This window comes from Lagopus muta, chromosome 1 (assembly GCF_023343835.1).
Source record: "Lagopus muta isolate bLagMut1 chromosome 1, bLagMut1 primary, whole genome shotgun sequence".
NCBI lineage: Eukaryota > Metazoa > Chordata > Aves > Galliformes > Phasianidae > Lagopus > Lagopus muta.
In genome coordinates this window covers 12,376,205-12,402,959 of record NC_064433.1, presented here as the reverse complement: position 1 = coordinate 12,402,959, position 26,755 = coordinate 12,376,205, and the positions used below count along the sequence as shown (strand labels likewise).

General features: G+C 39.8%; 2 protein-coding genes across 4 annotated transcripts in view; one reads left to right on the top strand and one right to left on the bottom strand.

Moving 5' to 3' along the window:
- The window catches only part of CCDC146 (coiled-coil domain containing 146), a 71,385-nt gene extending 67,691 nt beyond the window's left edge, over nt 1–3,694 (top strand). The window contains exons 18-20 of the mRNA XM_048933152.1: nt 242–379; nt 1,299–1,547; nt 2,478–3,694. Of these exons, the coding sequence (XP_048789109.1) occupies nt 242–379; nt 1,299–1,547; nt 2,478–2,681 (591 nt within the window). The 3' untranslated portion in view covers nt 2,682–3,694. The remainder of the gene's footprint in view (nt 1–241; nt 380–1,298; nt 1,548–2,477) is intronic.
- The window catches only part of LOC125695372 (gamma-secretase activating protein), a 45,793-nt gene continuing 22,399 nt past the window's right edge, over nt 3,362–26,755 (bottom strand). For 2 of the 3 annotated variants that reach the window (XM_048949703.1, XM_048949712.1), the window contains exons 14-31: nt 26,517–26,594; nt 25,997–26,089; nt 24,545–24,762; nt 24,168–24,237; nt 23,377–23,459; nt 22,680–22,733; nt 18,812–18,937; nt 18,343–18,398; nt 17,962–17,993; nt 15,657–15,718; nt 14,110–14,205; nt 10,092–10,162; nt 9,468–9,562; nt 8,113–8,232; nt 7,173–7,234; nt 5,287–5,391; nt 5,087–5,180; nt 3,362–4,137 (exon numbers count right to left, since the gene is read on the bottom strand). In XM_048949703.1, the coding sequence (XP_048805660.1) occupies nt 4,037–4,137; nt 5,087–5,180; nt 5,287–5,391; nt 7,173–7,234; nt 8,113–8,232; nt 9,468–9,562; nt 10,092–10,162; nt 14,110–14,205; nt 15,657–15,718; nt 17,962–17,993; nt 18,343–18,398; nt 18,812–18,937; nt 22,680–22,733; nt 23,377–23,459; nt 24,168–24,237; nt 24,545–24,762; nt 25,997–26,089; nt 26,517–26,594 (1,616 nt within the window). In that variant the 3' untranslated portion in view covers nt 3,362–4,036. The remainder of the gene's footprint in view (nt 4,138–5,086; nt 5,181–5,286; nt 5,392–7,172; nt 7,235–8,112; nt 8,233–9,467; nt 9,563–10,091; nt 10,163–14,109; nt 14,206–15,656; nt 15,719–17,961; nt 17,994–18,342; nt 18,399–18,811; nt 18,938–22,679; nt 22,734–23,376; nt 23,460–24,167; nt 24,238–24,544; nt 24,763–25,996; nt 26,090–26,516; nt 26,595–26,755) is intronic. The other variant, XM_048949722.1, reaches the window with a different exon arrangement.

Sequence of the window (26,755 nt, the reverse complement as noted above, 5' to 3'; positions counted from 1 at the left end):
GTAACTCAACCAGAAATTTAAAAACAAAACAAAACAAATCACTAGTAAAAAAAATCATGGTTTTCACTAAAATCATGGCAAAGCAGTAGTAATGCTGATGTAATTTGGGAAAACTGCTGGTGAAAAATATTGCTGCTTAAGTACATTCATTCCGAAGGTGTCTCCAAGCAGCCACAGGAACACCTTCCGTTTCACTTTCCCCCAGCATTTACCTGTGCTGTGCATGTTCCTCCCACTGCAGCTGGAGGTGGAGCTGGTACAGAAGGAGGAGAAGCTGCTGGAGACAGACATGATCTACGAACACATTGCCCGGCTCACAGACAAGATCCGTGCCACAGCAGAGAATGGGAAGCAGGGCACGCTGCTGTTAGCAACAAGGGTAAGGAGGGCACTCTGCTCACTGGCCCCTAGGAAACAAAATTCTATCTGGGCAGCAGGCGAGATGACTTGCTTGCAAATTACTGAACTAGCAGGTGGAATTAGTGACAGGCAGGTTGTACGTTAGTCTGAAGAAATGACAGACATTTAGTAATAACAGTAATAAAGGCACAGCAAGAGCATTAGGAATGGACTGAATGGACTCTCTTTTTGAAAGAAAATTGCAGCATCAATTGATCTTTCAGCAAAATGTGCACTAAGTTATTTCTCAGATCAAGTGCTTCCAGACACGAGATACAAAGCAGGAAGGGAAGCTATGCAGTTGGCATATACTTTCATAAAGCAAGCTAATCCAGATATTAAACAAAAACTGCAAAAAATGGAAGGACAGGAGGCCTGATCCTTAAGTAAATTACTTGAGATTGCTTAGGAAGTGTATAACACAGTAGAAGCCAAAAAAAAAAAAAAAAAAAAAAAAAAGAAATCTTCCCACCTCCTTGATGAAAAAGCTCCAAATAGCTCCAAACCCAGTGAGAGAGAAAAAACAAACAAACAACAGTGATGTAATTAACGTACAACAAGGCCAGGGCTGATGTTCTTTTCTTTGTTATTATCTCTGGCACTCAGGCTTAAAATCTCTAGAGGAAACCTTTCATTTTCTGCAGAAAGAAATAACATGGCTGCCATTTGCCTTTGTGAAATTACAGCCATTGGCCAACAAATTACTGTACAAATGGCAGTGTGCCAGAAGTTTCATGCTCTGGCTCTACCAATCCCCTATGTTACTTTAAAAACAGCATTTCAGCTCTTTTATGCTTTTTTTGCATTTTCAACGTCTCTGCAGTCAGAATCACAGATTCCCACTCTGTTCCCTTTCTGTCCATCCCCCTGCTAAGAATAATTCAGGTTTCTGATTCCAGATAAATGAACTACAGAAGAAGATAAAAGACAGGACCCGGAAGATGATGGCTCTTGTGGCAGAGTTATCCATGAAGCAAGCACTTGCCATTAAACTCCAGCAGGAAATGAGAGACAGAGAAGAGTTTTTGATGATTGTTTCATCAAGGATAGATCAAGGCCTCCCTCCTCCTAAAGAGACAGAGATTGAATGGTTGAAGGTTTTACGCGATGAGAAGATGCACAAAGAAGCAGCAGAGGCCAGAGCTAGAGTAAGTTTTTGCTCTGTGTTATGCTTTGGCTCCTCCTTTTTTCCTGCTCTAGCTTGTCCTTCTGAAAGAGCAGCACTAACTCAATGCACAGCTGCTCACTGACAACCATGGGCTCCAGGAGCTGGTGGAGATGCTGGGACAGACAGAGGCCACTACAAAACCAGCACACTGTGGATTTCTGGAATTACAAACTGCAGTATGGCACACTGCTCGGATAGAGCAGGTCATAAAGCCTTAAGCAGAGGATATGTTACGCTCAAATTACTTCAATAATCAAAAGTAGATCTTGCTTTATGTGACAGTGTTTTGAGTTAACTGATAAGATAACCAAATACAACTGAGATTCAATAATTGAGAGAACACCTGCAGGTAGGAACTGGCTTTGCTATATGATCCCTTCTCCAAAGAAATCTGAAATGAACACAAAGCTGGGAGAGAAACACATAGTACCTATATATAAAGAGCCTGAAGGCATGAAGAACTGTTGCAGGTAACCTGGTTTAGAATAAGAAACCTCTGTCACTCACTCTTTTCATGTTATGACCCAGTTTCCTTTCAGTACAGTGATAGTATTCAAGAACAACTGCTGTCAGCATAAATGCAAACTGAGCTTTGAAGCATCTTAACTATTATCTTGTTCCTGAGATGGTCTGTGCACACTTATTGCAGTTACTGCAAGTTCATCTAATTTTCTTTCTCAACAACAGCAAATATGGCCCAAACTACACAGTATTTAAAAGGACAAACTCATACCTACGTGGTCAATAAATCATGCTTTCCTTTCAATGAACACTTAAATACCCATCTGCGTTTTCTTGTTTAGACTCATTTATTTGCTCACTGGGCATCTTCTACTTTGGCTCAGAAGAATACTGACTGCAGCCTTAAAACAAGTAGGCATGATGTGCTCACAATGCATTTCTTTTACAGCAGGCTGCAGAAGAGGAACAAGCTGCAGTGCCCGGCCATGTCCTCACAACAGCTGAACCACGGCCAACTGCTTATGTCCCAGATGATGCATACAGCCTGCCAGTGCCACGGCCCTATGGCGCTTTGGCTCCTTTCAAGCCAAGCGAACCCGGTTCAAATATGAGACATTTCAGAAAACCAATTATAAAGCCAATCGAAATCTGAGAAGACAACACAAGGAGGAAGAGAAGCCCTTACCAGTTGCTGAGTATCACAGGTCAATAGCATTCAGACTACATGAAATGCCCATTAGAGTATAGCCAACTTCCACACGGTAAACAAAGTAGTACTTAATGCCAGAAGCACAGCTAAATATTCAGTGATACAAGTTCCTTCCTTCTGACTACGTGGAGCCTGGTATGCCAAATGCACTGCAGTATTTTAAAATGAGTAATTATCATACCACGCTTTTGTTTTTTCAGGTCAAGTTTTATTGCATCTATTTTACAGCACATTTCATTAAAAAGAATAAGGTAGAAGATCTTCTCTGGTTACCAATAGCACACGAATGAAGTCTCCACATATTACACAAATACACCACCACAGCTTTCCACAGTCCAAGACTGAAAAAAATTATTCAACTGACAAAAATTTATGTCACTGTTCAAAATAGGAAAAAGTGCACACCAAAAACTAAACCCACTTCAATTATTCATAAATAATAGTTGAAAATGAGGAGAAAACAACCTCCAGCAGTTCTTCCTGAAGCTGAGTTTTGAACCATAATACTAAAAGTTAGAAGGAAAAAATTCAGTAAAACTCATTCCATGCTGCTGTGAAGATACATTTCCAAAGAATTTTCTTCTTGTCCTGCATTGCATTCAATATATTATAAGCATCTTAAAAAAAAAAAAAAAAAACATACATAAAATCCCTCTCCCATATAATTTAAGGAGACTACATTTTGTGCTAATTACATAGCTCAATATATTAGAATCCCACTCCAAAGGCAGAAGTACCGTAAGACAATACATGACCACCACAAGGAATGAGTATCATTATTGATGATTATATACAAAGACTGATGCCTCATTTGTTATTCTTACCTATTTTACATCATCACATCAAGAAATGCCTTTATTAGTCTAAGTGAGTAAATAGTGGCCAATTTTTTGTTACTGTACAGCTGGACTACCCTTTCCAGCACTGTCTGTCTCATTAAAACTGTTGAGAGAATACCTTTTCACAGCATGTTTTGGTACCCACTAGTTCCACTGATTTGACCACTTCAGACCTGAAACCCCAGATGTGTTGGAAACCCAGGTCTGCATCAGATGCATTTCTCTGCAATTTACCTAGAGGTCAGTAATTTCAGCCTTAGTGCACTGGACGATTGCTACTTTGAGTAGCTGATGTCAGTAATGGTGGCCTACTCCAAACTGCAGATTAATTAGCAAACACGACATTTAAGTTTAAAAAAAAAAATCACAGTTGGCTGCACACTTGTATGTGAATGATTTTCAGTACCACACGCAGTTTGAGTGATTTTGAGTATTTACATGCAGTTGAAGAAAGCCATTTCAGGAATATCTGAGGCCCAAGAGCATCATCGTGTGTTTCAGCGCTGCTTCCTCCACAAACCTGACATCAATATGATCTTGTTTTTCATACGAAAGCACACCTAGAAAAACACCATTAGAAAATCAGTATTTGCAAATCTAAGTGTTGTTGTACAGTAAGTCCTGCAGTTTACTAAACATCCTGACCCACAATACCAAAAGGCAAGGCATTAGATGGAACTGTGTTTTCATCTAAATAAAATACCTACAGCGTTCAGTGCAGTTGTCTGATGCTCACCCATGGCATACGCTTTCCTGTTAGTGGGATATCAGTAAATTATGCCCCATGTGGAAGAAAGCTAGACTATCTCTGGAGTTTGCTAGGAATTTCCGTACTAATTTTACCTTGGAAAGTGAAATAAGATTTAAGCATAGCAGCTGTTTGTGTTAGTATGTTCTTATATGCATCAGTATGGTTTAACTTCTTCCTCCTCCAAATAGGCTGATATCCATACATGACAATATTGTATTAACACTCAGGTCCCTATCACACCTTTACTTCATTTATTAGTAAAAGTATAGCCAACTGCACTAAGCAGTGTAATGCTTCCTTAGGGCATTTTGCTTTTTCAGTGGAATTCAAAATCTTTGGATGCATCTGTTTCACTGCATGAAGCAAGTACTGTGACTAACGTGAATTTCATTTCACAAAAAGGAACAGCTTAGAAACGCACCCCCCATTGGAGCATTCTTCTCTGAAGTGGAAGATCTGATTTGATCTACCTCTACTTACTGGACAAAAGGCAGTGCTTTAGCTACCATGCTGCAACAGTAATGTACAAACCCTTCTCCCCATTTAAACACCGAATAACAGCTATCACCACTCTGTATGCCAGTTTGACAACTGCATTCAACACAGAGGATTCTGAATGAGAAGATACGCAGTCAGGAAGCACTCTGATTCCTGTCAACAACTAAACCTACATGTTCAGACATCACTAGAGTTTTATAGCAGTGTGAGCATTAAAGGGTAGCAATTACCAATCTTCCAAAGTACAGAATTAAAGTTACCTTGATTCTCTATCTCTGCCAGCACATTAGTCAGGTAGTTAAGAGGCAAAAATTCTACAGGGACTGGGTATCTCTCAGGGACAGGCTTGCTACACTGTAAATGAGAACAGTTCAGATTAGTTTGCACGCTACCAAGTTTCAGTGTTACCTTCAGTGCGTTATGGCAGACAGCAAGGTCAGGAATCTTAACAGTGTCTTACCTGCCTGGTCCCCAGCTTTTCAAGCAAAAGTTTCACATACTTCCGTGCAAGGAAATTAGCATTTGTTGGATGATCCCAGAACTGACGGGCCTTTAGACCAAGAGCCTAGTAAGTAAAATCCCCAAAAGATCAGTAACAAAACAGAACAGTGGAAATACAGTGGGAAAAAATAGGAGGGAAGAAAAAAAAAATGAAATCTATGCTTTAACACAGACTACTTTGCCAGTACTAAGAGATTATCATAAACCCCCAGAACATGGGGAATGATCAAATCCTTGCTACTCAGCGCCCACTGAGCTACTCACTAAGTTTCAATCAATCAATCAGTATTAAATCTGTCCCACTTTGTATGTGTACTGAAATATCAACTGGGGCATAAAATGACTATTTTTTACTGCGACTGTGGTTCAGAATCATTCTTCTCACAGAGAAGAGCAATAATGCCCAACTTATCAGTGTTGTGATCAGAACAGGCTCAGTGGCAGAAAGCTTACAAAAACAGAATGCCAACAAGGAAAGATACTGGGAACAGAATTTATATCCCATTACTTAGGGCACTGTCTGGGAAATGGCAAAATTGATTCACATTCCTGAAGGCAAGAAATCCAAACCGAATTGTCCCAAAGCTTCCAATCGTAATCAGTAAGAAAGCAAACATGAACACATTGTGAAATTAGCTTTTCCTGCTATTCTCCCAGTCTAAATTCTTTTTCCTCTCACTTCCAATTGTAATGAAATACAGACTATTGAAAGAGTTCATGTAAGAAACGCTGAAGGGTTTTCAGCGTTGCTGAAATACTTGCTTCTGAAGTCATCTAGTGAATGTAACCTGAACTCAAAATAGTCCAAGTCACCCCAAAGTGTCCTTTTAAGCAAACAAACTATTCTCTGCATTTTTTCCCAAAGCTGTAAATAGACACAATAAGGCACTGAGCCGACTGTGTGTAACTAGCAGTGCATTTCCCCTGAAGCACAAGTCAGAGCACTTGGAATGGTGTTCCCCACCCACCAGGCCTGGGGCTGACAGCTCAGAGTCCCCACAATGACCTCAACTCACCAACCCCTGCCCAAAACAAGATACAGAGGACAAAGAACACTTTGTAAAGCTCTCCTTCCCTACCCCTTCTCAAAACTACTGCCAAATAAAGAAGCCCTTGTTAGAGGAAAACTTTAGCAGCACTTCTGGCCATTTGAACTACACATAACAGTCCATAATGAACAACAATAAGCAATTTATGGCCAGAAAAGCCTGTTCTACAGCAAGGCACTCCCGAAGGGGGATCCCTGATTTTCTTTCACTCACTCACAGATGTTGTGCTTCCTCTGTAGTATTGAAAAAGGAAAAGAAAGAAGCAATCTCCCATTGTTGTAATTTTCAAAGGAGCATCAAGAGCATGTGCCCAAACACCTTACCAAGGGGTGAGGCCAAGATTTTGTAATTCAATCACCACGGATCTCTGATTTGATCAGAATTTACACTTTCTACTGTACCAGCTTTTGAAAGCATTTGATAAAATGAACAAACAATCCACAAGAAGGTTACAAATGAGAAAGACATTTGTGGATACTAAAAATACAAACAAAAATATTTAGAAATTCTCTCTAAACCCTTATTACTATTTTATGTGTGAGTACTCAGAACACCATCAGTCTTGTCTGTTTGATTGCTGCAAGATAGTGGACACACTGAAAACTATGGACAAACCTAAAATTTAAGTTACCAAGGTACCCTACAGGTTATGAACAGCAGATGGAGAAACTCGGGAGGTGCAGTCTGTTTCTGTGTCCTCTGTGAGTCACAGCTAAGTCTTCTGTTGACTGGATCCTATGCACAGGGAGGAATTTCATACCCACTTCCAAATTCCAAGAATAACAACCAAAGTCACCTCAGGAAGCCTTGTCACAATACTGAATTTCAGCTTTTCATTCTTCTCATTGTCATCCAGATCTGCAAGAGAAAGGTGAAAAAAACCTCAAACTCTTTAGTAGCAAACACATAACTTCCAAATTCTGCTGAAGACATACAAAAAAATACTATTTCTGTGACAAAAATTTTTATTTCACATAAGGGTTAGTAGGAGTGTTACTTTTACAGTTTATACGAATATTCTTCTGGACATCTGCATACAGCTTCACTATTTTAAGTAATGATTTGTACAATAATTCAAATTATATTTATCAAAATCAGGCATAGATTAATATAAACATTGTGTCCATTGTGATTCTAACTGCACCTACAACTGCTACTTTGTACCACTCCCCATTTTGTTCCAGTGCTTCATGCCCCAATTATTCCTATTGTATGCTAGTTTGCTTCTAAGCCTCCTTTGTGGAAACACACTGCTTACCTCCTGCTGAGGGGAAAGTCACAAACAGCTGCTCCTGATGATACACAACTGGTTTTAACCCCTGCCTTTAGTTAACATATTGATACATTTAGAATAGATTCATGTTTAGAGTACACTAAACTTGCAATTTACTAAATTTACTAAAAACACTGGGATGCTAAGTCAGGTTATCCTTTGTTTGCTTATTTTGCTATTTAACTTCCTAATATAGGGCTTCTAGTTATAAATGACCACAGAAATCCTCCAATATTTCTTTGTTTACTACAGTAAGGGTCAATCATAGAGTATGACTCTTAATTTTCTCCTTTCAGCCAAGCAACACAGACAGTTACACTCCTCACTGTAACAGCACTCATAAAGAAGAAGCTGAGTCTCCTGATCAGGATATATGGTGGCTGTATCTGAATGGCTGAAAGGACATCACACCCAACAAGTTGTCTGTTAAGCAAATGAAACATAACAAGTATGTTCACAGTACCTTTCAGCAGTTTCCTGACACAGGTTTCTGTCAAACGTAGAACCCCATTATCAATATAGTGCAGGAGAGTATGAAGGGGAAGACATCGAACACCAAGCCCCAAATGTAGAGTATGAAAACCTACGAAGGAAAGACAAGTTTGTTTGGGAAAAGGAAATGTCTTTCAAAGTTTGTAGCATTGACTAGCATTACTGTAGCTAAAGCCAACGCTATCCTCAACTTCTAAGCATTTCAAGTTAGTAAGGAAATGAGTTTAAGTCTTGTCAAGCACAACCCTATCAGAAAGAGGAAAGCTAAGGACCCGAAAACAATCATTAAACTTCTCCAAGCTTATTGTTGGCTTACATTCGAGTTGTGTCATTAATTTGCCTCCCTCTTTCTTCCCAATTTATCAAAGCTGAGGCCTCGCCACACGCAGTATATGGCTGCTACCCACACATTCCCACAGACCATGTTAAGACTTCAGTTTCTCACTGAGCATCAGCCAGATGGTCTTGAACCACAAGACACCATCACATAGCAGCATTTGCCCCTCACACAGTGTAAGTTCGAGGCACGGCCTCATACCAAAACCAGATTGAAGCCAAATCCAAAAACACTACCTAGAAAGAGATTTAAAGAGAAAGCAAAAGCTATTTTTTTCTAATAAAATTCAGAACACTCTTCTGTTTCTGTCATTCTGTAGTTACAGGCAGGCCAGGCCTTGGTCCGACAGCTTAACAGCAGGACAGCAAGCTCAATGTTTCTGTAAGAGCATTCTTAAAAGGATTAGAATCCAGTCCAAATCTACAGCTTGGCTGTACATTCCCTGTCTGTATTGGCAAATTCAGCCACAGAAAACCTAAGCACTCAATGTTAAAAAGCCTTGTCCTAACAAAAATAACCGAGTGCTTTGAAAAGACTGTAAGCAATTACAGATCATCTCCTTCAGAAAGGCCAGGGGCAATTCGTTCAGGATAAAACTGAAAAACATTTGCAGAGCAACAGCATGAGAAAAAACACTCTGGTTTTGCTCCAGGACAGGATTTTCCCCTCTTGCCCTTGACATTTGAATCTAGCTGTCTTATAAAATCTAAGGGAAAGTCATCTAAATCTTAGTTGTGAGCTATGGCTGTACCCACATTCTCCACTGGAAACTGAAAACAGCTAACTAAACCTCTGATTTGTTGTCTCTATTTGTATCAAATATTCAGATACGCTTCACTTCACTTGCACACATTTATGGAGGACCTTTCCCTCCACAAATGTCTTGAAGAGATTTAAATACTGCCAGAGCTAACCTGACATACATGCTACAACTTGTATTCTCCTGGGAGGAATTGATATGCAATACAACAGTAAAACATAGCACTTACCAGGAGGTAAAGGCATACACATGCCATTTGCAGCTTCCAGAATTCGACTCATGATGTGAAACACCCTGAACTCTGCTTCACTTCCTCTCTCATCACTATTTAACATAACAGGAGCATATTAGGAATTGAAGTGCCCACATACCAGAGTACTGTGGTCAAACAATATGTGCAGTAAATGTGCATTTGCATTTAATCACTATGGAACGCTATCTTTCTTTCTTCAGCATCTGTCACCCTGCAGCACTAGATGTTCTTCTAAATGTTCACACACAAAGTCTCTGTGATGCCCTCTCCTCCATCCCCTACTACTGCATACCTGCAAGGCTCTAGCAATACCCGGTATCAACAGGTGAAATATTCTGGGTGCTGCTGTGAGTGACCTGGTTTTCATAGCTGTTCAACAGCCACTATCCAGCTGGAGAGCATTGTGAACCCAGCAGCTTTGAACTCTAGTCATAAAACTGCCTGTATGATTAATATCCACATTGGCTTCAATAGGGCCAGCAGGACCATTAGCAAGACTAAATTACAGCCATAGTGACATTCACAGCACTGACTGTTCAAGGCCAAAATTATTATGAGCACATTTTAAAAAGTTAAAAAAAAAAAAAAAGACTTGCTTACAAGCAGAAGATGCAGGAATGAAGCTGATACAGCTTCCAAACTTCTTTCATTATTCGATGTATCAGATTCAGCTAGAACAAAAAAAAGATCAAACATTTCTAGAAGCCTGTATATAGCAGGTCCCCAGCTTTCATTTATTTCACTACTAGTTTAGATTGTGAACTTATCATAGGACTACTCCCACTAAAACTTCAGCATTTATATTTTTATTTTTCTATGGGGCTTACAATGATAAACTGCTACATTTGAACTGTAGCTGGATTGCTCCATTCCTGAAGTTTACAGTAAGTGCTCTCAGTTCATCCAAGCATTATGCAAGACATACAGCACATTCTCACACATTCTGCTTCTCAGGAATCAACCGATCTCACGCTCTTGTATCAAATTCTTAAGGACCAATTTGCCATGGAACTGAAAACCACACATCCAACTGACTGAGCAATTGGCAAGGAAAGGTGCCTGTGGCTCAGTCAGCATTGGATGCTGCTGAAGGTGGTAGAATATTCAGTCTGCTGAAAAAAAGTCTACAGGGTGAATCACAGATCTAGCCCAGGCAAGGAGGAAACATGAGACAAGCAAATGCTTATCTGGCTCTACTGAGTTCCCTTCTTGTCTATAGTGAATTAAAACAATCTCTTGGCCCACACTGTTGATCCTTGTGCTCCCAGGCTGGCTTCCAGAGCAATGTCAGCATGCAAAAGCTACAAACTTGGATTTTCTAGCATTCAGCAGCTGAAAGAGAGAAACCACGCATGAAAGAGTTGAAATAACTCCCTCCAGCCAGTCCTTATGGCTGTCATATGTAATGACTTCCACATCTCATTTCCACACAGCTGAGACACTTCCTCTACGCCTTTTATCTCTGGGCCTCAAACTGCAATAAATCAACCCCAGGAAGCTCTCAGGAAACAAGGCTGATCCTTGTTTTGCAGACAGGTGTCACAAGAAGTAACAAACCTTCTCCCTTCAAGATGGCCAGAATCCAGGAATGCCTTTTCCCATTCTTTTTTCCCTTTCTAGAGAATTTTTGTTTGTTTGTTTGTTTTGCTTTGTTTTGTTTTCCTTCTAACTTGTCTCTAACTCGTCACAGGCTCTGACCAAGATGGTGCACAGACACACAAGAGAAGTCAGTATCAGAGTAGGAACACTGCTCTTCACTACCACTCTCAAGTGCTCTCCTCTGCAGCACTGGCCAGAAAACTCAGCACCTTTTCCCTCCACCCTTCAGGACTTCATCGAGCCTTGCACAGCAGGTACTGAGGTGGCTGTCTTAGAACAAACACCTGATACTTTCCATACTTGGTTTCTGGACGCCATGGAAAGCTTCCATTTAATATCCCTGGAGAACAGCAGGTTCTCTCCACTCATTTTCCAGGAAATAAGTGATTTCCACTTTTCAGAGAAGGATCATCAGAACCACACCTATGACTTCCCTCTCCAGCCAGCACAGAGTGCAGCGAAGGCCTCTGCTATATTTTCAAATGGATCTGAAGATAAATATCTGAGGTGGAGGAAAAGCTTCTTAAACACCAGACTCATTCATTATTTGTATAACAAAATTATTTTCACTGTTTGCTTTAGGACACAGCCAATCATGTAGCTTTTGCAGCGTACAGAAAGAAAGCATCTTTTAAAATCATAGCCAACCTACTTATTACATTTATTACTTTAATCTTAAGCACTAAGAACTTGTGACATGACAACCTCACCAAGAGCACAGCTCACAAGAAGGCATATCCTGAACAGTTTTCAGCATACTACCCACAGGTACATACAAGAAAGGAAACATCTCTTTTAAATAAGGAATGCAGGCAATCTCCTGTTGAGAGCCAGCAGCAGGTCTCTCGAGGAACAAAATGAAGCTAAACCAAAGCCTTCATGGCAAAACCATTTCTCATTCAGTAAGGAGGTACAACAAGAGGCAAGTATCAGAAGCCATTTCCCTTTGACTACTCAAAACTAGCAAGAGAAACCATGATCAACAATGAGACTGGGCACACAGCAGGCCCTCAGCTGACATTTGCAAAGTACCTTGCTATCTTGAACATTTACATTTTCAGGTAAAGGTGCTGAGTGAAGGGAAGTTTCACTGAAGTCATTTGGAAAAAACAAATCCTCAACTCTTTTTTCTCTCAACTCTGTTTCTACAGAAAAGACATGGTGACTAAAAGAGAAGGATCAGGAGCAAAGGAGAAAAGGGAGAAAAATAAGGTCTTGCTGTTTTCTAGATCCCCTTTCCTGGGAAGGGAATATGAAGCAGATGTTCTTCAGAGAACAGTCAAATACAAATGTCTTCCTATTATTTGTCTGCAGTTGAGAACACATCTGATGTCTGTGGCTGCTTATCTACTAAAGAGGTGCACCCACTGCAAAGACTTACAGAGTTTATCCTGATCCATTTTTTCCATGTCAGTAGGCTGTCTGATCACTATGCTTCCTTTGAAAAAGCAAACAGATGAGTAAATCTTTTTTCACATCTCTTCCTGCGTCCTTGGCTCAGCTACACCCTGCTGAGGTTATAGAAAACTAGAAAGAATCAAAATAATCCATTTCCCAAAAGAACTTCCCAAAAGGTAGGATATAGTTTCACCCTTGGGTGCGAGGAAACCCAAGCCTAACAATTAAATGATTTTTAAAGATGTCAAAAGAGCACCCAGCAACATGTACCCACCAAAGGCCTGAAGTAATTTTGAGAGACATATGATCTTTGTTTATAGCAGTTTTTCTAAGAATAAGAAGTCTGTAATGGAAATGAAAGAATTCTTACCATAAGAGAAATTTCAAAGAAAAGAAAAAATATTAATCCTAAGATTTCAATGATGGTGGGGGTGTGAAGGGCTGAGATTTGTTTTGACTGTAAGATTCAGTCTACAATAATTTTGTCTAGCAGATCAAGGTTGTTAAAGTATTTCAGTAGGTTTTGTGCTTTTTATTTTATTTTACTTTAGATAAATAACAAACAAATGATAACTGAAAACCAAATGAAAGGAGAATGAGCATTTCAGTTCTGCTTCTTTCAGCACCGCTATCAGCCATGAAGCTTTTGTTCAAGCTGCCCTGTTCCTGTTTTCATCAGTCACTAGGTTTTTCTTTTTTCCTATAAAGACAGGGAAAATATGCTCTGGTGATTGGAAAGCTCTAGAGCAAGGCCCGAATAAAAAAAAGGCAGTAACCCCAGCAGAACTCGCTGCGGTTCAGAGAACATTCACAACAGAACTGATCTGCAAAGGACTTCACAAAAGATGCAGGCACCACAGCACCCTGAAAGTTTCCTGAGCTGCATGGATCAAATTCTGAATCTGGTGACAGGACTAGCAAGAAAACAAAGAACATGATTTCCCTGCTGCCAGATGAACTCTTACGGATTCTGCATTGTGTACTTAAGGGATTTGATGCTGAGACAGATAAAAACAGGTACGATAATTTCTATGCACGACAGTTTTTACAGCTTTTTTTCTTAAGTTTCTCTTAACATAATGAAAAACAGAGAATCTGGAAAGAAAGTTTTCAACATAATTCGTATGGATTCAAGCAAAATGGATCTGTTACACTAAAAGCCCAATGAAGCCAATAGGCAGAAACAGCAATAATTAACTCTCATTTCATATCAAAATGAAACTTTTTTCCTAATTTCTATTTCCCTTGATCACATTTTAATTTCTTAAAGTATGCATCAATGTACTGCATAAGAACTGAAAAGAATCCAAAGACCATTCTTCCAACTTTCAGGATGAATTCAGATTTTCACTTCCAGGAGCAAACTGTATTTCTACAATCTGTAAAGGAAATTTTCTTTCGTATCCCGAGAGTCCAGAACAACTCTTTTTTAGTTTTAAGTATTATTTACCTTATCAACATACACATTACTGAGCAAAACAAAAAAAATTATGGTTTAACATCTTTAGAAACAACCCTCTCCCACTAAAACATACAAAACACACACAGCACATATCCAACACCACACTTCCCCACCCAGCAATATGTTTGCTCACACCAATAACAGCAAAATAAAACTAACCAGGTTTGAAACATAATCCAGCACTATTTGGTCAATCTTCTTTATTCCTACATACTGCAGATGTCTCATAAGATGATCCTTTAGCTGAGCAAACATCTAGGAAAAGAAGCCAACAATTCAGTGTCCTTGTGGTCTCTTCAAAAAGATGCCAAAGTGCCACCATTTGCAGGGCCTTACCAACAGCAACCTGCACAATCTTCTTCCTGTGACAAAATTCCAGCTTGGACTGGCAAGATTGTGTGAGAATTTGGGGTTTCAAAGTCAATAACAGATCTAAATATTCAATACGGTTACTTGGTGTAAATTCAGGAAAATGGGTGCTACACCAACATTGACTTGTATTTATTACATATGAATAAATCTGAGGGATTTTACAATAGAGAAAGCCAGCACAAGTACAATTTGTGCTAGCAGTGATGGAACATGACTTAGAACATGAGTGAATAATGACAACTTCAGGTTAAATATTCATTGCAAAGTGTTTAAAATCAGCTACTTGCTGCCATACAGTCCATACCACTACCTACCCTGTCCTTTCTGAAATACTCTGACCTCACATAGCCTGTTCATTATGCAGTTCTTTGCTGAGAATTACAACAAAGTGCTTTCCCGCCCCCCCCCCCCCCCCAAAGCTCAGAGAAAAACTGAGGTAAATAAAATCTCAGACTTCAGGAATTTTCAAGTAGATTAATCTCCACATGTCAAGAAAACAATACAGTTGGCAGGAAAGCACAAAGGACAGCGATGATCTGCTTTTTTGGATCTCACTGAATTTACTTAAGGTAAGAGATGTAGAGAAATTTCAGAAGATGAGAGGCAAAACTTGGGAAAAAAAGATAGCAAGACTGCAAAGAATGAGAACTTGCCTTAGATTTGGACTGACAGAATAGTGTTGATACACTCTTCATATGTGAAGACTTTCCAATGCAAGCTGAGGAGCTGTATTTAGATCTGACAGCAAAAGATAAGAAAAGATGCATATTTAAACAGAGGGAGGATAGGTGGCGATTTAAGAAAGGATTTAGTACCAGAAGCATAAAGATAGTAGATGCTTAGTGAAGATCAGCAGGGGGGGAAAAAAAAGAACATCAAAAGAGGAGTGACCTCAGAATAGCCATAGCAGTCCTATAGTGAGGCAGAAGGAAAGGGAGACAGTAAAAAGGTGTCGAGAAGCAAGGTCTGTCCATTTTTGAGGGAAGTAGAGGTGGAGAAAGTTAGAATGATGTGAAGTAGTCCCAAAATAATTGACAGATTAAGATGAAATTCAGGGGTACTGAAAAACAGTTTAAAAAAAAAGTTGTAGTGGAGAAAACCACTTGGACAGATCAACTTTCCATTCCTGTTATTCCCTTATGCCTAATGATACCAGGACCTATTAAGATCATATTGTGATATCACGATGAAGAACTCCAAAACTTAGGAAACACTGCTTTTGTCCCCTTGCTGCTCTGAGTGAGCTTCCACTCAGCACTGGAACTGATTATCTTACTCTTTACACTTTTTGAGGTTGTGCGTCCCCTAGTGCACACTGTGACAAAAGCACATACCAATCCCATTAGTAATTGCTGCTGATAATCTTCCTCCTGAAAGAGAGGTACCAGTCTTTCCTCTGAAATAAACAGAGCAACAGTCATTCAAGGGCATGACGCCGAGAAACACAAATCTCCACCTTCTGTTAACATATCTACTCACATACAGAACTAACACAGTGACAGAATCAAGGACTTCATAAGAGAAAACCAAGCAATGGAACATAACCCCTTATTTGCCATCCTTGCACTTAACAATGAGCATGCAGGAACACAAGCTGTCAAACTGTTTTACACTTCATTGTCATTACTCTTTCCTTTGATATTTATGGGAGATGTATTATACTGTGGTGATTTTGTATAGAAGGAATACAAAGAGAATCTCCCAGCCACACAGTGCAAATGCATATATTGTTTAGACCTTGTCATTTACTAATAAAAGGCAAAAGAGCTGCACGGGTTTTCTAAGGAAAGGGATAAACAGAAAGTAGAAACACCACAGAATCACCTCCCACTTGCCTGGTTCTCTCCCACAGTTGCTTTAGTTACTCAGATTTCACAGAATCAGAATCACAGAATGGCTCAGGTTGGAAGGGAGCACAAGGATCATGAATCTCCAACCCCCCTGCCACATGCAGGGCCACCAATCTTCACATTTAATACCAGACCAGGCTGCCCAGGGCCCCATCCAGTCTGGCCTTGAACACCTCCAGGGACGGGGCATCCATAACCTCTCTGGGCAGCCTGTTCCAGCACCTCACCACTCTCTCTGTAAAGAACTTCCCCCTGACATCCAACCTAAATCTTCCCTCCCTCAACTTAAAACCATTTCCCCTTGTCCTGCAGTTATCAACCCTTTCAAAGAGTTGATTCTCCTCCTGTTTATAGGCTCTCTTTAAGTACTGAAAGACTGCAGTGAGGTCACCCTGCAGCCTTCTTTTCTCTAGGCTGAACAAGCCCAACTCCCTCAGCCTGTTTTTGTAGGGAAGGTGCTCCAGCCCTCTGACCATCTTTGTGGCCCTCTTCTGGACTCTAACAGCTCCCTGTCTTTCTTGTACTGAGGGCTCCAGACCTGGACACAGTACTCCAGATGGGGCCTCACAAGAGCAGAGTAGAGGGAGACAATCACCTCCCTGTCCCTGCTGGCCACCCCTCTTCTGATGGAGCCCAGGATTCCACTTGCTTTCCGAGCTGCAAGAGCACACTGCCGGCTCATGTTAAGCTTTTCATCCATCAGGACCCCCAGGTCCTTCTCCGCAGGGCTGCTCTCAAGGATGCTCCTTCCAGTCTGTATGGATGCCTGGGATTCCTCCAGCCCAAGTGCAAAACCTTGCATTTCGCTGTGTTGAATCTCCTTAGGTTTACCCGGGCCCATCTTTTAAGTCTGTTGAGATTCTCCTTTTGCAGACCACTAAGGAACACAACCCTCCAACTACACAGAAGGAGATATAATAACTACTGAAATTTAATACTCTAGATTTCCTCATCAGCTCTTCCTGTACTGAAAGCAAAGGAAGAGAAACAAACTCCTATTTCACCACATAACATAAAATCAAGTCAGTATTTTAGAGAACAGCTAACTTTTTATAAAGCCCTTTCTAATTATCTCTGTTCACCCTGAAAGACATTTATTTCACCTTAAAAGACTTCCATTGCTTTATTTTTAAAGGACCTGAAGGATGATCTACAGGCAAGATGCACTACACTGCACTATAATATTCATTATTCACTGCAATAATCAGCAGCAGCACAAATGACAAGTGCTACGGGCTGGCAATGAACACAGTGAAAATTCTTTGCAATAAAATATGTGATCAACACTTAGATCAGTAACATAATTTGCCACTAAATTTAGTTTTCCTCATTTGTGACAGAGGAACTGAATATCACTTATAATCTCAGGTGTTCCTGGCCTAGGCAAGTCCATTACATGCCTCCATTCTTCACACTGTGACTTTCACCAGCCACATTTTCCTACCATACACAAATTCCATATTTGTGAAGGCAGCTTTAAGTGGGCAAGATACAACAGAACATCGTATCACTGATACTCGCAGAAAAATTCTGGAGAAGAAATTCTTAGGCAAACAAGGGCTTACTGCTTATATTAAGCTAGATTCACTATGAAAGAAGAACCTAACTAGCAAGGTTTTCTAGACAGTATACAACCTTAGAGGAAAGCTTTATAGTAGTGTTTATTTAACAGCTGCTCATACTAATGGCTCAAACTCTGGCAACACACACTATTTACTTTAGCTGACAACAGCTAGATGGAAATATCCTAACAAACACTAGAGCTAAGGCCTACAAAAGTTTTACTTACCAGAGTCCCAAGCATCCAGATGAGAAAGCACCCTGGGGTTTGAAACAAAAATCAGTTTATTTCACAACCATTACTCTAAAGGGTTTTGTAAGGACATTAAAAAGCTTAAACAACCCTTTGGTCTTTCAAAGGTAGCTAATGAAATTAAAGAAATCTACATTTGGTCACATTTACAATAAATTCCTGAGCTCTAAAAGCCTAGATATTTCAGATCATCCTGCAGCAACTACAAGGACTGTCATAAATGATCTTCAGCTAGACACCCATCTTCGGAGCAAGATATCTGATCAGATACCAGATCAGCTATTTAAATGACACATCTAAACCCTTCACCACATTTCAACAAAGTAAGAAAGAGTAAATATACAAAACGATACCTACTTTTTGGCGTTTTCAAATATATTCCTTAAATATGCTGAGGCTCTTCTCTCTTCTGGCTGTTTTACAAATAAATAAAAATCCCAAAACAAATTAAGTAGGTCAATTAAAATATTTCCTGATAAAATGCACGCAAGAAATGACGCTGACTTTCATTTTAAATGGAAATAACACTTAGTGATTCTTCAGCCCACCTCCCAAACACCGATGCCCACAGACACACATAACTGACCCACCCAACAACACAGGTATTCTAAGTTCTGCTTTTGTTTACTTTCTCGCATTGATTTCACAAAGTCAGACCTACAGGCAACCACCTTATAAGTAAATTGCAAATCTTTGCACGTCTCATGATCAGATTTCCACACCTTTATCCCTGTAGTAAAAAACAAAAAAACCTTCCTGTCTTTGGGTCTAAAACATCCACTCTTCAGCAGCAGCTCTGGAGACTGCTTCAGTGCACACATTTTACCTCTTCTGAGAGACTACGCCATTCCCTCCTGAGCACATTATTGTGGTAATGCAAGTGTGGCTCTGCATACTTCACACTCTCCAAGTTTGAGTCGAGTTTCTCCCAGAAGCCTTTAGAGTTTTGGATCTGCAAAATATTGCAGGGAAAACATAAATACATGCACTGTTAGAAATATCTGTTAGAAATATTAGAAATTATTACAAATATCTAATGGCTATCCCACAAAGTAATTGGAAAGAACTGCAATAAATGTAGCTTCACTGTAATTGAAATGAAAAAAAAATTAAAAACAAAATCAGCTGCATTATTTTTTTCCAATAGTTTTATTTCCTTAATTTGACAGCACAAGTAGCACTTATCTACTTGAGCTCATGCCTGCAATGCACATATTTGTGCAATGCCTTAGAATTCTATTAAGTTCCTGGGAAGACATGGGTACTTCTAGGTCCAATTTCATCTGACATACTTCTGATGGCTGGTTTTGGGTGGGAAGAACTGCACCACAGATTACATTGGATATACTGTCCAGAGTTCCACTTGACTGTAAAAGGAGCCTTAGGCACCTGACTCAGAACAGGAGTGTTTACATTTGGTCAAATAAGTCCCACTCTGGGTTTCTGTTCCATGACTCTGGCATCTGGATGGAGGCTTCCACTGTCTTCAGTTTGCTCAAATACTTCAATTGCCAACTCCCGTTTGCCAGCCTCAAGTAACAGAGCCTTATCCTCAGAAAAGAAACAAAATCCCAACATTTCCACAGCAATTCCAAAGCCTTTGACAGTAAGGCTGGAATTAATTTAAACTGTAAACAAAGAGGAGGAAAAAAAAACCAACTAAATAAACCCACACTGTCTTCCTGAGCTAGTTACTGACTGGGCATAAAGATTGAGGCCACTGTTTATTAAGCAAGAGCAATGTGGTCTTGAAGAGATGAGATTAAGGCACTTCTTTGTGGCAGTTTTTTAAAACAACTGATCGTACCAACAGTTCTTGTCCCTTTTAAACACATTTATCTCCTCAATACACATAAGGCAGAAAGGTTTTTAAAACTACACAGTCCTCAATATTCATCTGACTTGAGATAGCATACTGGATTTTGCTCTCTCCTCCAGTTTTCAACAATTACAATAACCTTAGAAAAAAACCTCAAAAGCCCTTCAAACCACTTCCTACTATGAAACACAATTAGCCAAGGAAAATTAAACGCAGAGATTCAATTCTGCTAGCCGCTTCTCTCTTGCTGCCACAGAGCTAACTGTTGTTTTATTGTTGTAAATGCAGCAGAAAAATAAATGTACTTTTTGCTCTATGTTATACTAAGCAGCTGAAAACTGGGCATGCATATGGCATCACGTGTTCACCCTGATGGAGGCAACTATCAGCTCTTCAACCTACTACAGCAGCATCTTGCCTGTGCTACCTCTCAAAATTAGACAAACATCAAGAATACAGTGTAAGGATATCATCTAGTGACCAATTCATGCAATTGCAACAGCAGCACCGCAGCAAAACTGCTTTCAGACCACGGGGAATTTTATTTGATGTGTGATGGGGGCGGGAAGTAATACAGTGTATTTCTTTAATACACTGACTCTGCAACAGGAAGTGGTAAACTTCGGAATTAAAAACAGACACCACTGAAAACCTGCACTGTATTAGATCTTATTAAAGAGACAAAAAGTTTAAAATACAAGATTATTTTAAATCTGTTCGTTCTTGAGGATCATCAGTCCAGAAGCTGGAAAGAGAAGGTCCCCCCCTTTGTCTTAGATGGTACAGACATCTCAAGAGTCTGATTTAATACCTATGAACACCTTGAAGACACTGTACTATCAGAAGTTAGTCAGGTCTTTCCAGTTTGCAATCCATGAAAAACTTCCATGAAGCCTTTTTATAAAGCAGTGCTGCTTCAGCTGGAGACAGCAGTCTACTGTACATCAGTGAAGGGCTGAAAGATACCAATGACCTCTACGAGGCACATGTGTTCTCCTGAGGAACTGCATGGACACTTCTGGCTAGCAGCAAAGGCACTCCGAGCCACATAACTTATCATTTAACTGCACAGACAGCTACACTATGAAGCTTCACTCTTAGCCTCTGTGGCTCAGCTCAGCCTGCTCTGATCTCTGTGACAACTGCTTGCACAATACATCTGTATTCTTCTAGACTTCCTCCATTTTCTTCCCTTCTTTCTCCCACCCATTTCTTCCCCCCTTCTCATAAAGCCTACTTGCACTCCTTTAAGCTTGGTTTCTGTGCTCAAAGTTAAATATCAGGCTTGTATTAATTATAATCCTTATGTAAAGCTTTCTGACAATCTTATTCTGACTGTCACCCCATTAGAATCACAGAATCATTTGTGTTGGAAGAGACCATAAAAGGTCACCTACTCCAACTCCCCTGATCTCCTTATCACTTGCTGAACAGGAACTTAGTGATAAAAAACACTTTCATCCAAATAACAAAACTTTTTTGTTGTGAATATTAATATAAACCTCCCAAAGGCTCTCAACAATTCATGGGCTTGAGGACACTAAAGAGCTTTTCAGGTCAATAATTCATCACTGTTTCTCTGCAATACCAGAAGACCTGCTGTGAAAGAAATAATACTTGTATAGAACCAGATTCATCACCAACACCTGACTTCTGACAATGACTAAGTGAACCCACCAGCTATGGTGGCTCTGGAATACAATGCAGCCAAAGCATTAAGCCTTGTCATGTGTACTACCATACTTGGACTTAGTAGACAGAGCAATTTGCAGTCAGAAATAGCAGGAAATATCTGTCTTTAGTTCAACTCTGACCTTTTAAATCTGTTTAGGTTTCAGACACATAGGAAATGAGTTCCACAATCAGGAAGTATAGCTGCTAAAGGCATTTGCCCCCAGGGGCTTGAGGTTCAATCTCAGGCAAATTAAACACATACTAACTTTGGCCTCAGCAACTGACAGGGATTATCTAGAAACAAAATTTCCCAAGATCTGATTCCCCCAGGTGACCCACCTCTCAGGGCAGCCTTCTCAAGCAAAGCACACAATGCCCAATTCCCTGATAGCAGTCACAGGAATCTGCAGCAGGATATCTGTGGCACTGTTGAAGAGTGAGTGAGTAGGGGGGTAATTTCACCAATTTTAAAAGATATTATGAAAATTTAAGCTTTTTGAGCTAATTGCAAGACCACTTAAGAAGATTTCAAATGTTTCTCCAAAATGGATCTGAGGGAGTGGAATGGAAGACAGGAAGAATCATTCATCTTGTTTTCAATGGAAAATAGAGTTTCCTACACTTACAGCATGTGCTCTCCCCATCCAGCTCAGCACCATTTCCACACAGTGCAGGAATTTGTCTAGATTCAGATAGCCAAAGCCCTGACATCACTGCAATCACAGGATGCTTCGGACAAAAAGTCAGGTCACAAACCACTGGTACCAACAGCAGCACTATGAATTAACCCTCCAGCATATCAAAGTGGGGCTATGTAATCCTACACATTCATGGTGTCAAGGTTGCCTCAATCTAATGAAGTCACAAATGAAGAGGTATCAATTAAATTTAAAAAGAATTAGTTTTTGGAGAACCTTCCCTGGGGAATGGAAAATTTTTATTCAGAATAGGCATGTAAAAAAACTCCACCATTTTGAGCCAGCAAATGTCAGCAAGGCTAACCAATATCTTAGTAAACATATAAGCCATTTCAAACAGCAAGATTCTGCTCACCTCTGTTTTTGCACAGGGCTGTGGTGACACTACTTCATTAGTGTTTAGCCTACACCCACCACCATCATCCGTTTTTCCTCCCCACCCCCCAGAAAAGCAGCTCATAACCTGCAAATATGAGCAACTGTGGTTTTGTACTAGAATTTACCTCTAGCACAGGTAGAGAAATAATGTCTGTTGCACATGCTACTCCAGGGATAACCTACCAATAGAAATGATAAAATATAAATAATTTCACACAATACATACACCCGTATAGGTATACAAGTGAATATCCAAATACTTGTTTTCTTTGCAAAATCATCTGGTTAGCTAAAACTATACGTTCAGTTTGCCAAAAAGAAGAAAGGAAGATATGTCTCTCATTCATCCCATATAGAAAAAGATAAAACTAGAACAGTTATAGACCAAAAAAAAAATCAAGTTTTTTTATTTGTTGTGTCATTTGCTCTTGCCTAAAGTTACGAATCTTAACTCTAGCAATGCTGGTTGCCTTGGAAGCAACTTCAGGATTTTGCTGGTCAAGCATGCTTTGTATTCATTATAAACTTAACAAAATCATCCCTAAATTAGTATTTCATTACAAAAACCGATACATTTAATTATCTATTCCATTACAGCAGCTCCTCTCATTTCATAAATGCTGTTTTTTGTTGACAAAATACAGGATTCATGAAAAAAATCACTGGGGTTAAGACTTGGCAATATAAAATGTGCATAAAACACAGATGTGAATTCAGACCACGTCTAAGAAAAGGTGATGTATACAAGTAAATTACAGGCTTTATTAAAGCAGGAAAAAAACAAACTTCCTCTAGATATTATAGCACCAGCTATTGTCTTACCCCAGTCCAGTCAAGCAGTGATGTGTAGGGCAAGAGTTTATCCAGGTTGTTGGTTTCTGGACACATTCTGCAGTACAGGGAGGCTGAACGCAACGTAAAAAGATTTAGAAGGGTGAGATTTGTATGAACTACCAGTTATCAAGAAGAGGCTTCATAGTCAGTTCCTTATCTATGTAACACTTGTTTAGGGACAAATCCTGCTGCCGTCTCTGAAACAGCTTCCTTCATGGTGGAACTCATCCCACTCTGCACAAAAGGAGGAAGGGAAGTCCAGATGGCTGCAGGGCCCAGTCAGCTGCTTGGCTACAGCTCAGCACTGCAGGGGTTCTTTTCATGTAGGCTCAAGGCACACAGTGTACACACTAGATAGGCTGACAAATCAGCTATTACAGGAGAACGCCATGATATGCCAAGTCCTTATGAAAAAAACGGTTTGGGCTGGGCTGGAAGAGATTTGTTCCTCCTCTCCAATCCCAGTTATTTACACCCCAGATATCAGACATAAGCCAGATGGAGAATTTGCTCTCCAGTAACCTTAAATTTTGATAAATCTATTTGCATCACTAGACGGAAAAATGCACTTTAAAAGTTATACTACCATTCTCATTTTGAGAGAATGTATAACCTTCTAGACTACTGAAATTGCCTCCAATGCCACAATATGCAGGTCAGCTAATGTAGATCATAACAAACAAGTTCAAAGAGAGTCAGTTTATGGCACTGTGGCTTCTCCTTAAGTCATAATTAGGTTATGCAGGAAAAGTTAACATACAGGAAAAGGAATACCTTACCAATGATAAATTCCTGAATAGGATCAAAAGAATGACACGTTGATAGGTTCTCAGAAAGCCACCAAATAATCTGTCAGAATGAGAACAAAGGAAATTTTCACATTTCTCTGTTAAGCCAAGTAAGGGACTTAAAATGGACTGCAGAAACCTTGGTTTCATTACTAACACTTTGCATGAAGTCATGACATAAAGACGTACGTTTTATGCCAGCTTTGACCAATAAAGCACCTTGGGTAGCCTGGGTGATGAGCCTTTGCCACCAGCAAAAACTACATACGAATCAGAATTTTTCTTCTTTCACTGATATCGTAACCCTGACCAAGCTCAGTATGAGACCATCAGTCACTAAGAGAACTCAGCAAAAATTCTTTTCCCACCTTCATTTCCAAGTCTGTCGTACTTCTGACACACAGAAGAGCACAATGCAGAGCTGCCAACCTCTCACTGTCTCGTTTGCTGTTCTGCAGGAACTTCATTAAGGCGTTGTCACTGATGCTCACTGCATACATTCTTCCTACGTCGCAATCCAAGACTGTTGACACAAGTGGGCACTGGATGGAGCAGTTTGGCAACATGTCAATTCTTGCATCCTCACCTGTATAACACAGGTTTGAGAAGAAAAAGGACTAAGAATATAAAATTTGCCTGCTACCATTATTTCTCTCAAGACTCCCAGATCCCCAACAGTAAGAAACAGTTTGCTTCTTGCTCCAATTGCCTGATATTGCTCTAGAGAGAAGATGGAATAGTTCTGGCTTGGTAAAGGAACTGAATCAGGAGCCCAGTCCACATTTAATTGCTGAAGTGGAGATGCACAGATTTGAGGCTCAGAACCCAGTCATAACACAAATCAGAGTACACAGAATGGAACAGAGCACAGGGTTACTAACAGGGATACAGCAGAATTGGCGCTTAAGCACAGTTCAGAACTGCCTAAATTCAGAATCATAATATAACGTTGTGCTGGTGGACTGCTTACCATGTCTCCCAATGGCCAGAACAGAAAAGTTCTGCACTACGATTACTTAATGAACCATCAGACAAAGCCACTTCACTTATGCTAGCTCCAAGGTTCACCAACACAGCACTATAAAGTATGTTTACAGGCCTTGTTCATCAGAGGAAGTGGGCCCACCACACAATTGTCATGCTTTGTACTCATCTCTAGCAGAATAGTTTTTAATCAGGTATTTACAAGTATTAGCTCCATGTGATACCCCTGTGCCAGTCCCCATTACTTACCTTTCCTTCACCCAACTAGAAGAAAGGGCTTCTGTTTCCAAACAAAAGTCCTCCATTTCCAAAAATAACCCACTTCCCATAAAGATTTGTTTATTGGAAATGAAATAACATGCCTCAGATGAGACTCTAAATCCAATTGCATCAGCCTGATCAGGTGAAGGAAACACAGATTTCCTTTCCCCACATCCTCCAAACACACACATTTAGAGCAACTCAATTGGAGGAAGGAAATGTAAAATCAAATTTACATCTCCATGTGAAATTTGAGAACAGCAGAGGACTGAGAAGCATGTGCAAAGATGGGGGAAGGGAAACTGCGCAACTAAAGCAAAGAATTTCTAATTCAGTGAAAGGTCTCCTTCCATTTCATAATAAGCAAGAAGTATGTAATTGATGAAGTATGAAGTGTCATTTCACAAACACTTTTTAAAATGGAAAGTGGCAAAACATCTCTCAGTCGTTTTTCAGTCTCCCTCTTTCAGAACTGTGCAATAAAGCAAGCCTTGACCAAATGCAACTTCCCTATAAAGAGATTTTAATAAGTTTCCTCTAATGCAATAAAACTTCACGTAGCAGTCGTACTGTACCTGTCAGAAATAAACTATAGCACAGCAGATCAGGATGCTGAATATTCAGAAGGTGCAGGAACTGTCCAGGTAAATAAGCAGCCACATAATAGTCTATTTAAAGAAATCACAGTGGTCAGTTTAGCACTTAGCTTCTTAAAGCAAATAAGTGAATGTTTCACTTGATTCTCATCTTAGCCCATTTCTCCTTTATAGATTGATTACAACTAGGAAATACAAAAGAAATTAATTAGAAGCTGCTGTTGTATTAACACAGGAAATGCTAGCAATACATTCAGACTTCCAAGGGAGGTTTCAAGAGGCTGAAGACACTCAAGAACTCAGCAGCTGATCTCCTGAGCAGAGGTTGCATCAGTTGCAAAGGAAGTTGCTAACTAACAGTAAGGTAGAGCAATATCAAATGCCGAGTAATGTAACTACTTCAGAAAGAAAAAAAAATCCTTCTAGAAGAAGTTTACTCCTTTGTCTCCACTACTGGGGACAGACAATAACAAGCAGGGAAGTAACATGAGTAGCTTACCAAGATTCAAAAAGGCCACTTCCTTCAATTGAGGAGTTTCTGGTCTTTCTAAAGAAACTGTAAAAGTTTTGCTAAACCCTGTGAAAAATAAATAAATAAATGGAAACAAGAAACACCATCTGTTACCAGCCAAGTACATAGAACTTCATAGATCAAAATTTCAGCAGTCAATATACCCAGACAGCGATATTTTAAGACTGTTCTACAGGCTTCTCTGCACAGATGGATTTACTTCATAC